Source organism: Corythoichthys intestinalis, chromosome 15, assembly GCF_030265065.1.
Source record: "Corythoichthys intestinalis isolate RoL2023-P3 chromosome 15, ASM3026506v1, whole genome shotgun sequence".
NCBI classification, from domain to species: Eukaryota; Metazoa; Chordata; class Actinopteri; order Syngnathiformes; family Syngnathidae; genus Corythoichthys; species Corythoichthys intestinalis.
In genome coordinates, this window is record NC_080409.1 from 9,235,120 (window position 1) to 9,248,988 (window position 13,869).

General features: G+C 40.6%; 2 protein-coding genes across 3 annotated transcripts in view; one reads left to right on the forward strand and one right to left on the reverse strand.

The window, feature by feature from the left end:
* Positions 1-10,334, reverse strand: part of rtn1a (reticulon 1a) — a 76,895-nt gene extending 66,561 nt beyond the window's left edge. The window contains exon 1 of the mRNA XM_057859262.1: positions 9,784-10,334. Coding sequence (XP_057715245.1) covers positions 9,784-10,000 — 217 coding nt within the window. The 5' untranslated portion in view covers positions 10,001-10,334. The remainder of the gene's footprint in view (positions 1-9,783) is intronic.
* A 3,078-nt stretch (positions 10,335-13,412) lies between these two features.
* lrrc9 (leucine rich repeat containing 9) overlaps positions 13,413-13,869 on the forward strand; it is an 82,897-nt gene continuing 82,440 nt past the window's right edge. Inside the window, exon 1 of one of the 2 annotated variants that reach the window (XM_057859255.1) lies at positions 13,413-13,759. In XM_057859255.1, the coding sequence (XP_057715238.1) occupies positions 13,715-13,759 (45 nt within the window). In that variant the 5' untranslated portion in view covers positions 13,413-13,714. Of the gene's footprint in view, positions 13,819-13,869 lie in introns of both variants that reach the window. The other variant, XM_057859257.1, reaches the window with a different exon arrangement.

Consider the following 13,869-nt stretch of genomic DNA (forward strand, 5'->3'; position numbering starts at 1 on the left):
TAGATCCCCTCCGCCGTCACTGCGGCAACGGCTTGGTAATCTAGCACCCTCTGATTCAAAACGTTGATAAATTCCTCCTCCTCCTCGGCAGATGTGGGAAGTGCTCGGAGAAGTGACGCGCGATGCGCCGAAGGGCCGCTAATCTGAGTCTGGCCTCTCCACCCTCCCCTGTTCTCTCCACCTAACACAACAACTCGGCGAGTGTCGTTTCATAAATCATTAGGATCGGCCACGAGGCAGAATCAGAATGCCGGTTGTCGCCGGCCCCGTTGACGCCATCTGTGTGTCGTTACTTGACAAATTCGCAGTATCGAGACCGGAAGCGTTTTCAATCTGTAGGGACCCGCAAGTCTCTGACAAAAGCTTTGCCACACTCACATGGGTAAAGAGGCATCAGCAGAGGAATTCTCACACTGATGCCAACATAATTATGTCAGCGAAAGGATGGCGGGGTTAGATAAAACAAAGCCCTAGCAGAGGGGCTTTTGTTGTCCTGAATTGAATGCGGCCTGACAATCTGTGCGAGGCCGTACACGGTGCGAATTGAATGCACGGGAACTTTTTAATGCCTGAGAAATAGACCCTGAAATTCTCTGCAGGATTTTAACCTTCAAAAGACCAGTAAATGTGCTGCGACTCAATTACTCCATCCACGACCTTCTAAACTTTGGTGTTGGCTTTCAGGGGTTTGCTTTCACTCCACGCACGACCTTGTGGAAACAAAATCAACTATCCGGCTCTTGTTCAATCTCACCAAGGCCATTTGCTCCTTTTGCCATTTAGCTAATATTTCAGGAATTTGTTAGCCCGTTTACAGCTTGGCGTTCAACACATACCGTATTGGCCCGAATAAAGGTGTTTTTTGCATTGAAATAAGATTGAAAAAGAGGGGGTCGTCTTATATTCGTGGTCTAGACATTATAACCATTCATGACGCTAGATGGCGCCAGATATCATTGAAGCAAAGTTCTGTCATGACAGATCTCACCTACTCTCCCCATTCACGACGCTACATGGCGCCAGATATCATTGAAGCGATGTTCTGTCAAGTTGAACCAGTTTGCATTATTTTATTGCAATGTTTTTCCTTATTCAGATTTTTTTCAAGACTACAGTTACAGTTAAGACTTCACTTTGATGGTTAATGCAGTTATTGCAATTTTGTTTTTTTATCACAATAGATTTTTTTTTTTTTTTTTACGTTTCAAAAACCAGGAGCCATTCATTTACGAAGGTGACTGCACTTTAGTTTACATATTTAAATGTTCAGATGCTAAGATTTGAATGAGGCAAAATAACATGCTTTTTCTCTCAAATATATTGTTATAATCATTTGTTTTGGATGTACTGTAATTATTTTCTGTATAAAAATGAATTTGGTGTTCAAAAAGTGTTTTTTCAAACTTGAGTCTTGAAAAAGAGGGGGTCGTCTTATAATCAGGGCCGTCTTATATTTGGGCCAGTACGGTAATTTGGAAAATAGGTTGAAAATAGTGTTGATTTGGCGTGCAATGTTTGTCTCATGCACCCTACAGGTAGTCCCCGGGTAACGAATGAGTTCTCTTCCTACGCTGGCGTCGTAACCCAAATTTCCGCGCAAGTTGGAATTAACCCTTTAAGTACCCTAAAATAACTATCCAAAAAGTTCAAAAGTATTGTATTCTGTTTAATGATGGAGGATACACTGCACTCTGATGGCAGCGTTGAGTCGGGCTGGACTGTCGCCTTGTTTGACAGAAGCAGACTCAGCTGTCTTACATGGTTATCGATACGCTCCAGTCAAGAATCGATGTGATTTTAAAAGGTGTCACCATAGACTTCATTATCAGACTATCGGATGGTGAAGTCTATGGTCTCACTGTTTAAAAAAAACAACAACAACGAGTTGCTACCAAAGTATTCCATTAGAATAGTGTCTAGTAGTGATAGATTCATTCCAATTCATAACAGAATCATCATTATCATCATCAGATTATCGTTATCGTAAACCTTGTATCGCATTGTATCGTGAGACACCCAGAGGTTCCCAACCCTACAATACAGACCATCTCATGGTCAGGCAAAGTCATTATACACAATTACAATGAAATACAGGACACTCTCGTTCCTAGTTGTACTGTAATTGCGCTGGAATAGGACTATATTATATTATATATTCATCACATTATTCGAAGTTGAAATGATTTCTTGTTTAGCTAGATTGTGGCCACTTAACATCCCATTTAAATGCACAAAAAATGAGGATGGGAATGAAGAGCAGTTACAAATAAAATGACTTGCATATGTCGATAAAAAATTAAAAATAAATAAATAAAATAAAATACTGAAAATCATGGACTGCTCTGAGTTGCATTGAGCCCAAAAAATAGAAGCATACAATTATCATGAGAACCATCGCGAGAGGCCACACCAGACAAATGTGATCGCGCCATTGGCTTAAGGTAGACCAATGTAGAGGCAGGAAATAACAGCTCAAAGGCTGTATTGATTTTTTTTTCGCTTAGGTAGTTTTTGGTGGATGAATGAAGAGTTTAAAAAATATATATACCGAGACAATACTGTAAATGCATCTGCATGTTGATAGAGAAAAGGCAGTGGCCACACACAGGGGTGGTGGAGTGGCCCGAGAGTCATTGAAAAAGACGGTGCTGGAAGCCATCCAGCTGACAACTGAAGTACCTGTAAGTGTACCTTGATGAAAAAATACAGCATTTGATGTTGTTTTGGACAAAAATCATATAGTAAAAAATAACCTGAGCCCTTGACTCATTTGCTCCCAAAAACATATAAATACGTTCTATTTTTAATTGTTTCAGTGTCCCAAAGATGTGTTTATAAGTCTTTTACTTTTTTTTTTCACAAGAGACATCTCTGGGTTCTGATACAACTTAGCTACAAAGCACAAAGCTGAAAATCCATTTTAAATCAATAAAACCAGCCACTGGAGGGCAGTAGCACATTTGGTAAGACCTGCAACCCGATTCAATAGCAACGAAATGCTGTGCCGCACGGCCTGAGCGCTGGCTGAAGACGACCGAATGGACGTCCAGGATGCCAGGCGGCGGACGACCGAGGAGACCAACCGGTAGGACACTTGGGATTCCAGGCGCTGTACGACCGAGAAGAACGACCGGGACCACCAGTGCAGCGGACGATGCCGTTGAGTCCGTGCTGCTTGCTGAGCAGAGCCCGCAGAGACTCAAAAAAATTCATCTTTAAGAGACAGGCGGCGATGACGGACAAGTTTACCAGGCTGTCGCGGCCACAACAGCGTCATCTCTCAGTTAGTTATGTGTAAATAAATTGTTACTTTGCTATCAAAAGCTCTATTTGTCTTGTTGTTTATGCTATCTTGTAAAAGGAAGACATTATTCAGATGTTTGGGATGTAACTAAAGCAAAAAATCGCTGTGTTAAAGTCAAAGTTATTTTTGAAATGTATGCTTTCAAAAAAAGGTAAATTTCTCTGTTTTTTAATCAGAAATTGGAAAATTGCTCAAACTGAGCTATTTTCTAATGCTGATTTCTAAAGAATGGAAAAAGATATGAACTAACTTTTTTTTCCTGCTGAAAGAAAAGAGTCTAATCTTTCTTTTGGTGGGCTCCATGTTTATATAGCAATAGAACAGAATTTTCTCTGGGCCTTGCAAAATCAGTCAAAATCCAGTAAAACGGCCGAGAGCTAAGGGGGTTGCGCCAGTGAAAATGGCTGGGAGTGAATGAGTTAATTAGCCTTGAGTAAATTAGTAAAATTAGTAAATTAGTAAAATTAATTACCACAACGCCTCTTGGCGCTTAAGATTCTCCAGACGTTATCATATGACTCCTCGAGCTCATAGCAAACATGGAGTGCTAAAACAGCAGCTAACCTAGGCACCCATTGCTTGCTAGCTATTTCATGTCACTGGTTGTGCCTTGAAAGTGATATTCTTGTTTTGTTTCATATCCATGAGCATTGTGCTGTGTATATTTCTTTTGTTTACATTTATACTCAAATGTAGTTGTGGTATTAGAAGTTGGAACTCCATTAATAAGCATTGAATCGGGATTACCCATGGGGCCACGGGATGTTATGTGCAAGGAAGTATACTCTACACTGCACAACTGATAGAGTGAAAACGAAACTGCCGAAACAGAACAAAAATAAGTCTGTTCTACGCAGTGGGAAAGGGATTTACATGGTTAAATCCTTGCATCATCCACCGACTCCCGGCACACCTGCCTACATCCCCTGTTCTACGTTTCATCTTTATCAGCAAGTCCGAAGAGACCGTCCGCTACCCCCTTTGGGACGTGAGCAGAGCTCTCAACACGCAGCTAAGAAGCACAGCGTCGGCTCGTGTGAAAGCACAGAGTGCTTTGTGCGGCAGAGCCCGCCGAAAGGAGCCAGACAGATGCGCGACAGCTTCACCTTCGCTAGTCCCCGATGACACACCGACGGATTCGGCGAGTCAGCAGATGATTGTGTATTTTATGTTTTGTGCAAAACAATGGTTACGTTGTGAAAGATGCATGGCACCGTCTCGCAAACATGGTCCTGTTTTCATTTCCTGAGTCTGTATCTGTCGAGAGCTGCCATAACACTATCAATCAGCAATAGTTGTCTGCATAGCTAGAGTAATAGGACAGATAAACACAAGGGGTAGTAGATTAAGGCCTTACCTCTGGCTAGGAACTACTAACCACACATGAGCCGGAAAAGCCAATGTATCGACTAGAAATTTTACACAAACATCTTACTCAGTTTTATGTTGAAGATTTGTTTTCCGTCTGTACATCTTACAATATTAGATTATAAAGCCATTCAAATTTCCCCCCAAAAAGCAACTTATTCTCCTGTAGTCTTGTGTGACCTAAATATTGTATGTAATTTTTTTGCCTGGTGCGATTTGTATTCCAGTGCGATTTATAGTCCCAAGACTCCCAACAATAAGGTAAGTCGAGAAAACGACAATACAACTCATGACTGGTATTCAACATTGTACTTGTTATACTATCAAAAAGATCATGATGATAAATAGATTCAGGGGTTGCTGGGGTAGAGGGAACAGTTCAGACACATATGGATGATTTCGATTGGTTATTCTAGACATCTGGATTGGATACAGTTTCACTAACGACAAATGTCTCCTCCTTGACATATTATCCTAAAATCATTCTCAGGGAATTGAAGTATCAAGAACTTCTGTAACATGCTAACTAGTTGGCTCCATCATTTCTGTATATTTGACTTTTAGTTCAGTTTTTAAATATACTTGCCTAAAATGATAATGTAAATGAAATAAAATACCTACTGTATGTATTTGATACGATGTGTGGTAAAGGAAGCCTGGTTCCTTTTTTCATCTTTTTTTTTTTTTTTTTCAAATCTCATGAATTTTTTAGTGAATTCGTGAATGAAAAGTGCCCGGCGCCGGTTTTACTTGCCAGCCATTACTGTACAGTCAGGGCCCCGATTATAAATAACTGCTGCAATAACATGAGGACGATAGAAATATGATTTGGACTAAGAGGAAAAAACTTTTCATTGAGAATGTCCTGTATCAGGTGATTAATAACATTGCTTTTACCTTCACCAGTAGGTGAATCCTACAAAGGCAGAGTTGTTTAATGATGTATTTTTAGGAATAGAATAGAATAGAATAGAATAGAATAGAATAGAATAGAATAGAATAGAATAGAATAGAATAGAATAGAATAGAATAGCCCTTTATTGTCATTATACAGTTGTACAATGAAATTGTGGAGCATCTCACTTTACAGTGCAGGATAAGTTATTATCTTAAAAGTGACTTGCAAGTATAAAAGTATAAATAATAAGTAATAATAAAATAAGTCCTATGTTCAAGCCACGCAAATGATCGAAGTGAAGATTTTGTGTTTGTTTGTTCTTTTCCTCTTCTGTCTGATTCATTACTCTCTGTCCCCCCAAAACCCTTTCCTGTCTGCTGCTTTCCCCTAATAAATAACATGAAATAAACAACCACAATTATATATGAAGACTATATCAAAACTCCTATATAGTATATTGAAACTTTTCAGTCTATAAAGCCACTCAGATTCCCATTTTCTGTGTCTCAGCAGAACAGGACAGGTTAAAAAAAACGGACTGATTTTGGTGTGCAAACTATCAAAAGTAGGACTAATGTATATACGTATAATGTGAGTAATTTGCAATGAATCGCAAGGTAACTGTTATTTAGCTAAATGAACATAGAATTTACAACAACAAAAAAAGACAAGATTCCAAGGGCGTAGTTTTGCATAAGGACGGTAGGGACATAACACTACCAGCCTTTCAGGATGCTTAAATTGTCCCCACCGACTTTTAAGCAATGTTATTTCCATTATGTCATGACTTCACTTATATAGGTCATTTAGATTGTCTTCCCAGATGTTGTAAGAATAGGATTGACCCTACCATTATTAACTGAATTATTTTCATTATATTCAGACTTACATTTACCCTTTTTCACTTGCTGAATGTGCCAGTCCATCCCCTAACCCCCTCAAACGCACGATTGATTGGCTAATGACTTGACCACAATTCACACACTCACAGCCCCGACAGAAATACAACACGTCAACAGCATGCCGCTTCCTCCACTCCTTTTCTATTAGAAGTTTTTCTTCGGCCAGCAGCAGCAAGTACTGTAAAAAGACATCAATGTTGTGGCAGGGGGAACACACCACTAATTTTGCTACTGAATGTACATCACCTACATCAGAGTTAGCATAACATTAAACTGTATGAATTTTCTAACCTGCAAAACTCGAGTAGGAAGCTGCTTAGAGAGAAGTATGTATGTTTTCTGTGTTAAAAGTAGGACAATTTATTCGCGAGTTAACTATTGGAAAATTTGACTAATATTTGTGTGATAAGTGATTGGCTGCCATTGACGGCGACAGACGTCCAATCCAGTAGTTATTTTGCTGCCACTCCTCCCAGTTCAAATAAATTGGACATCTAACAGTGAATTATTCATTTAATTTCAAGTCTATTATCAATGGCCACCAAAGTTTGTTAAGAAAGTTACGATTTTTACGTTACATTCCAACACCCCAACAAGTGACATAAAAAACATGATGGGTCGTTTGTTTATTTTCATTTTTTATTTATTTTTTTAAGTTTTTGTCTTTGATTCTGGTTCCTCCAGGTGCAGCATCAGACAGTACAGACCTTCTCCCGATTCTCTCGTGACGGACAGTGCACGCGACAGTGACCTCATGTACAGATTCGATGGTCACCAGGCAGCCAATGTTCCTGATCATGTGGTCCCCCAAAACCTGACGGATCAGTTCAATTTCGCCACAAGATATTTTTGTAATATTAATCGGAAGACGTGATTAAATTTTCGGGTGATTAAGGTCAAAGGTTCCCCATAAATTTGGCTGCTTCAGCAGCGTTCTCTCTCTGAGTGCTCTGGTTTGATTTTGTTTAGATATCTAACAGAACTGTGACGTTTTTTGTGCTGTCACTGCCAGCAGAAAAAGCATTCCTATATGACGTGATTAAAATAAGTAAAATTCAATTTTAAATAGGTGTTTTCATTGTATATACATACTGTATTAGCTTTGTGGTTTTACAAATTACTGCACTCATTGTTGTATTTATCGTGAAAAAGAGTCAATTAAAACACTTATGAAAAAGCATTGCTTTATGTATATGTAACGTGATTGCACAAAATATATGACTTTTGTCCCTCTGGGGATGCCGTACGCTGCAAAATCTGTGGAGTTGATTTTTTTTGGTGTAAATTATTGTTGATTAATGTTGATAAGGGTGTTGTTTTAACACTAGCAGTCTTAAGATCGCACTTTGCGCGGTTTCAATTAAGTGAGTTGAACACAGACACCCCAAGGCAGAGTTAAGCAGCAACACCTAGTTTAAGTGCACGTGTCAGAAAACAAAGCAGGAGCAAAGACTTGTGGGTGAAGTGATGCCATGACTGTAAGTAGTTGTTAGTAAATAGCTGGGTTGTATTCGGTTGAAAGAACACAAACAGTGTATCACAAAAGTGAGTACACCCTTCGCATTTCTGCAGATATCTAAGTATATCTTTTCATGGGACAACACTGACAAAATGACAAAAGTCATGTGATTCGTTACAGGAGTGCTGACAGCATTGCTGCGGAGATTGAAGAGGTGGGGGGTCAGCCCGTTAGTGCTCAGACCATACGCCGCATTCTACATCAAATTGATGTGCATGGCTGTCACCCCAGGAGGAAGCCTCTTCTGAAGATGGTACACAAGAAAGCCCGCCCGTCTCATCAGACCATAGGACATGGTTCCAGTTTTGACATTTTGGAGGGAAAATGACAAGCAGTACTCAATTTGGACATTTCCGGATGTACGTAGTTTCTAGGGGGTGTACTCACTTTTGTTGCCAGGGGTTTAGATATTAATGGCTATATTTTGAGTCATTTTGAGGGGAAAATAAATTACTGTAACTCTATCATATAAGCTGCACACAGCCTACTTTTCATTGTGTCAAAGTGTCATTTTGTCAGTGTTGTCCCATGAAAAGATATACTTAAATATCTGCAGAAATGCGAGGGGTGTACTCACTTTTGTGATACATTGTAATAGTGAGCCTGACATCTGTGCTTACTTAAGCCACTTATACTAAGTCCCTCTGTTACCTCTCGTGAGTGCAACAGTAGGGTACAATTGCCAGTTATGCTCATGTTCTGCACTAGGGTCACTCACACATATCCAGAATATTAACAACATCAAAATGGATATTTAAAATTAACGGTCCTACTGTAAAAAAAACAAAAAGAAAGGTGGTTACACATTTAGCATGTAAAAAGTTTAAGTAGGAATTGGTTAACTTGTTCAGGTAGTTTATTAAGTCTTACTTAAATCATTCAGGTATTTTTCATTTAACTACATAACTTAAAGCAGTTGTGTGAAAACCACTTGAAATAAGGTTCTTGCATAAATACCATGTTTCATTTTTTTGAGTGCATTTTGACAAAATAATTTTGATATCCACTGCACAATTAATAGCCAACGTTTATACTGAGTTTTAATATTTGATATTTTGTCACAGTTGCATGCTACAATATTCCATGTTTGTATATTACAGATGTTTTCTGTCGTTTTAAGGAGATGTTAGTCTTACTATAAGAGGCAGATTAAGTTTGTCCGGTAAATCTATCCTCCAGTCTCGGGTATCAAATGGATGGCCTGCCACTCTTTTCGTTTTAGCACTCTTGTGACGATGAGGATGATAATGTGCAAATGATCGCAGCGACTCCCAGTCAAAACGGATTGGACATCTATCAGACAATGGTGGGCAATGAGTAAAATACAATGTTTTTAATCAACTTTAGGCTGTTTATTGTAGGCAATGTCCATGGAATATTTGTTTTTATTTCAAAAGTGTGAATAAATTTGAATGTATTTATTCATAATTCTCTACTGTGACCCAGAATGCAATGTCCACATATGGGATGCCAGGATTTTGTGAGTTTTTTCCAGTTAGCAAAAAGTCACTTGCTCTGTTAAAAGGTTCAAGTTGTAGCCTAACTAGTAGCGTCTTGGGTGGAAATAAACGTCGAACTGTCCAGTTTCCCCCTTACACTGCGTTAAGGGATGGTAAATGTATGGGCAGGCCTGCAGTAGTGATGTCATGAAATGCATGTCGCCAACTCCGTAGCGAAGGAAGCGTTGTTTACACGGAGAACTTGAATTAACCATATGTTCGGTTGTTTATGAATGTATTAAGAGTTGTTTCTATAAATACGGATGTTGCAACAACTGGCTGTTCGGCCTTACCTGTAGATGCAGTTTCCATAGCAACAGGAGGCCTTTTCCCATCGTCCTGGTAGGGATGAAATTGCCGATCCAGGTCGTCGGCAGCCTCACCGCCTCTCGGCTTGACTTCGTCGAAGCGCGGCGCCGCGTTGCCAAACATGCGGCCGTAGTCGTCGCCTCCGCCGCCGCTGAACCACTTGCCCTCCGAGCCGAGCTCTTCGCCGGACTGCGCGGACATGCTGGCGTCGAGTGTGTGGGTCGTGTTCCTCGCTCGCTCGCTTGCTCGAGTGTGGGGGCAAACACGCAGCAATGCGGCGTCTGTCAGCCGGGAGTGGAGTAGAGTTTGAGTGGACGCTTCCTCGGATGAGGCGGTGCGGTACGGTGCGCTGCTCTGCTCTGCGCTCGGTCGGGGATCCAGCAGGAGGGGAGCCGGCGCGATTTTTTTTTAGTTGACTGCTCGCTCCGGTAATGACGTCATCGTGGCCTTCAGGCTCAAAAAGGAGCCGCCTTTACTCATAACGTCTGGGAGTCAGCGCTATTCATAAAAGTAGCCTTTCATCAGCCAAGACGTGGACGCGTGTCGCATTCCTTTTTCACCAGCCGTTTGCAGGGGGATCACCCAGTAGGGGACTTACCATTAGGCAAGACTAGGCAGTTGCCTATAGCCTTAATTTACTATAGCAAGACCCATAAGATTCCTCATACAGTAATAGGCAATACAGTTTTTGCTTATTTGATCAAATTGTTTGTGATTAAATTCCTTCAGCTAAAATGCCAGCTGTACTGGTATATTTCTCATTTTTGGTAGTTACCCTGTACAAGAGGGCAGCACGTTTTTTTGATGTAGTTACTAATAACAACCACAAGAGAGCAGCATCCTTACTTTTATGTAGTTGTTCAAAGCGGCCACAAGAGAGCAGCATGCTACTTGATATAGTAGTACTGTTGTTACACATAGCAGTCCACTTTTCATATAGTTACCGAATGCAGCCACAAAAATCAATTTTACTTAGAGCAGTGCTTCTCAATTATTTTCTGTTACGCCCCCCCAAAGGAAGACGTAAATGTTTCGCGCCCCCCCCAAACTCTGCCGCCACTGTAAATAGTATCATTTGTCTATTACTATTATAAGTACACCTCTGCCTCACATTGTATCCTTTTTTTCTATTAGAGAAAATAACAGAGATCAACTTATAAACTTTATTAACATTGTTTTGTTTGTAACAGAAAAGACTTAACACGCATCAATTTGCCTGAATTAAAAAAAAAAAAAAAAAAATTCACATCCAAACTGTAAAAATACACTCAAGGTACATTTTTGACCATTTGATACTGAAAAATAAAATCAGTAAATACTAACAAATTAAAATTGATTAGAAACATTAACTCATGAGGACAATATGCCAAAAAATTTGACCGAAAAAACAAAACTGAATAGAAGAAGGGAAAAAAGTGTCTTTGGACAGAAGGACAGTTTTTATTTTCGCTGCTCCCAGTATCACCTCCAGTTTGCAATGATGTGGGGTATATTGCACTGCTAACAGTGCTCACTGGTTTACTGATATAACACTGACAAAGCGGGACGATTATTGGCAATATTCGGCACGTTTTCGCTGAAAAACAACCAAGCAGCTTATCAATGAGATTGGGGTCTAATGTCTTTAAGTGGCGTCTTAATTGATTTGGCTTCCGGCTGTCCGCTATAATAATTTTTAGACACAGTAAACAGTGGTCTTTCCTCGTCTACCACTGTATTAAATGTCAAGGCCAAAAGCCAAACGGCCCGAAAAAAGCACATTCTCGGCGGCCGAGGGAGAACCGTAGGTGAGGGCGGTCGTCGTGACGATCCCAAGCCGAGAATGGCACTTTTCGGGCGGACACGTGAGAACCGGAGAAGACAGTGGGTCACTGCGTGAGACGGTGTAGGTTCACTATCCTCTTCCCCTCACTATCCACTCGCTCTCGCTATATGATTGGCCGAAGAGTCTAAATGCTCTCCCGTGAAATGCCTGTTTAAAAATGTTCCCGTTGTTACTTCTTGCGTTCGCTTAAAAGTGCCCGTTTAAAAAAGAAAAGCGATGGATGATATGACACACAGCGTATTATTAACAAATGTTAAAGTTGTATAATCATATAGCGAGAATAAGGAATGTCATTGACAAGCGCAGGCCCCCGCGAGTGGATAGTGAGGGGAATAGGATAGTGCGCCTACAACTGCTTTCGAAAACGGTGCACAGCTCTCCAGCTTTTCATTCATGAATCTCTTCCGTGCGCTCTTGCTTACTTCAAAAATACTGCGCGCACTTTGAAAATGAGAGCGCCACTGCCACCCAATGAGTGGATGTGCAAGTACACTTTATTCTAGTACGGCAAAAAAAATAAAAATAAAGCATGTTCCCCGAGGTCACACGCGCCACCCCTGGCATCGCTCTGCGCCCCCCTGGGGGGGGGGGGGGGGGGGGCGCGCCCCACTATTTGAGAAGTACTGACTTAGAGCCAGTGGTGTTTGTTACCAGGATGCCAGGTGTGGATGGGCATTAGTCTTACCTAAAAAAGAAAAGCTACAATGCTCACGTAGGTTAAAATCCAGTGTAGGGCTACTTCACCTTAAAACATGTTTTGTTTTCTCCTTGAGATAACTGTTGTTGTGATTCGGTCTAAACAAATAAAAGTTGATTTTATTTTATTTGACTTAGAACACATCCATAACTGAACAGTATGGACATGCAGGTGACAATGTTTTTTTTAGGTAACCTATTGTGGTTCCTCGGTTTTATTATGATTATTATTATTATAATTATAATATTCTTTGTTCCACAGCTCTTTGAGCTAAATTTTTGACCCCCTTAGAATGCTTCAAAATACACCAAAATCGGCAGGCAGGTCAAGACAGGTGCAATCTTTGATACAGTGTAAAGACAAATTCCGAATACACTATGTAGCGCTTTGAGCCCTACTTTGACCCCCTCAGAACGCTTCAAAACCCACCAAACTCAACAGCCAGGTGAACACTGGTGAAAACTTTGAGAAAATGTAAAAACAAAAAAAACAAAACAAAAAAAATCGAAATATGCGTAAATGTCTGTAGCGCCCCCTAGGAACGAAACCGGCATTTCATTTCTTTTTTATTTTATTTATTTATTTATTTATTTATTTTTACACCGCAAAGGTTAGAACACATCAGTACTATATGAGTGGGATACCATTCGCGGTGCCCCGACTGCCGTTAGTACTACATCCAGTTTTCTTTGGGGGCAGAGCGTGTCCGTGGGTGGGCACAGCCCCAGCCCCCCCCCCCCCCCCCCCCCGGGAACGCCCCTGCTCAGAGCGTTATACTTGAAGCCGTAACCAGTGTTTTTTTGTTCTTTTTAATTTCACGATTTGTTTTTATTAGCATTGTATTCATCAATAAATGTATTTTTAATGACGCAAAATATTATAAAATTGCAATCATTATGAATCGTAATTTTTTTTTAAATGAATACATTAAATATTGCTAATAAAGTTTTTTAAATGGCCAACATTAGTCACTAGCTCTTTAAAGGGTTAAACAATGTACTGTCCCTGAAAGTGTTCATAGGAAATCCAACCCAACTTTCTGAAGTGGAATAAATATTGTTTTAGGCATTTCACTTGAAATGTGCAATTGAAATCCATTTTAAAATAAATATAATTCCAAGCCAATGGCTCACGTTATTAATTAAGTTGAACTTGCCGCGGCGGTGCCGTTGTCGAGCCTGGGCGTCATCATGACCTCACTCGTCCGACGTCGTGGCATTTTGTTTTCCGTTGCCATGGGGACTTTGAACACGTTCGGTTGACGCGTGGCGACCGAAAGTCCTCACGTACGGCGCGATCAACGCTTGTGACGCCGTCGTCAAATTAATTCCTACCCCCGATTTGAGCGAAGCTGGCGGAACGGGCGGGCCCCCTGCTTGCAGGCAGTCGATGCATGGGAGAAGCAGTACAGTATTCGTTTTTGGGGGATCATGTGATGGTAAAGGAGGAAGGCCGGGAGCGACCATCTTCTTATGATGTTTGACGCCAAACGGCTAAGTAATTTCAACAAATATAAATGTACTGCTAGATTTCACTGGATCCGTCCTA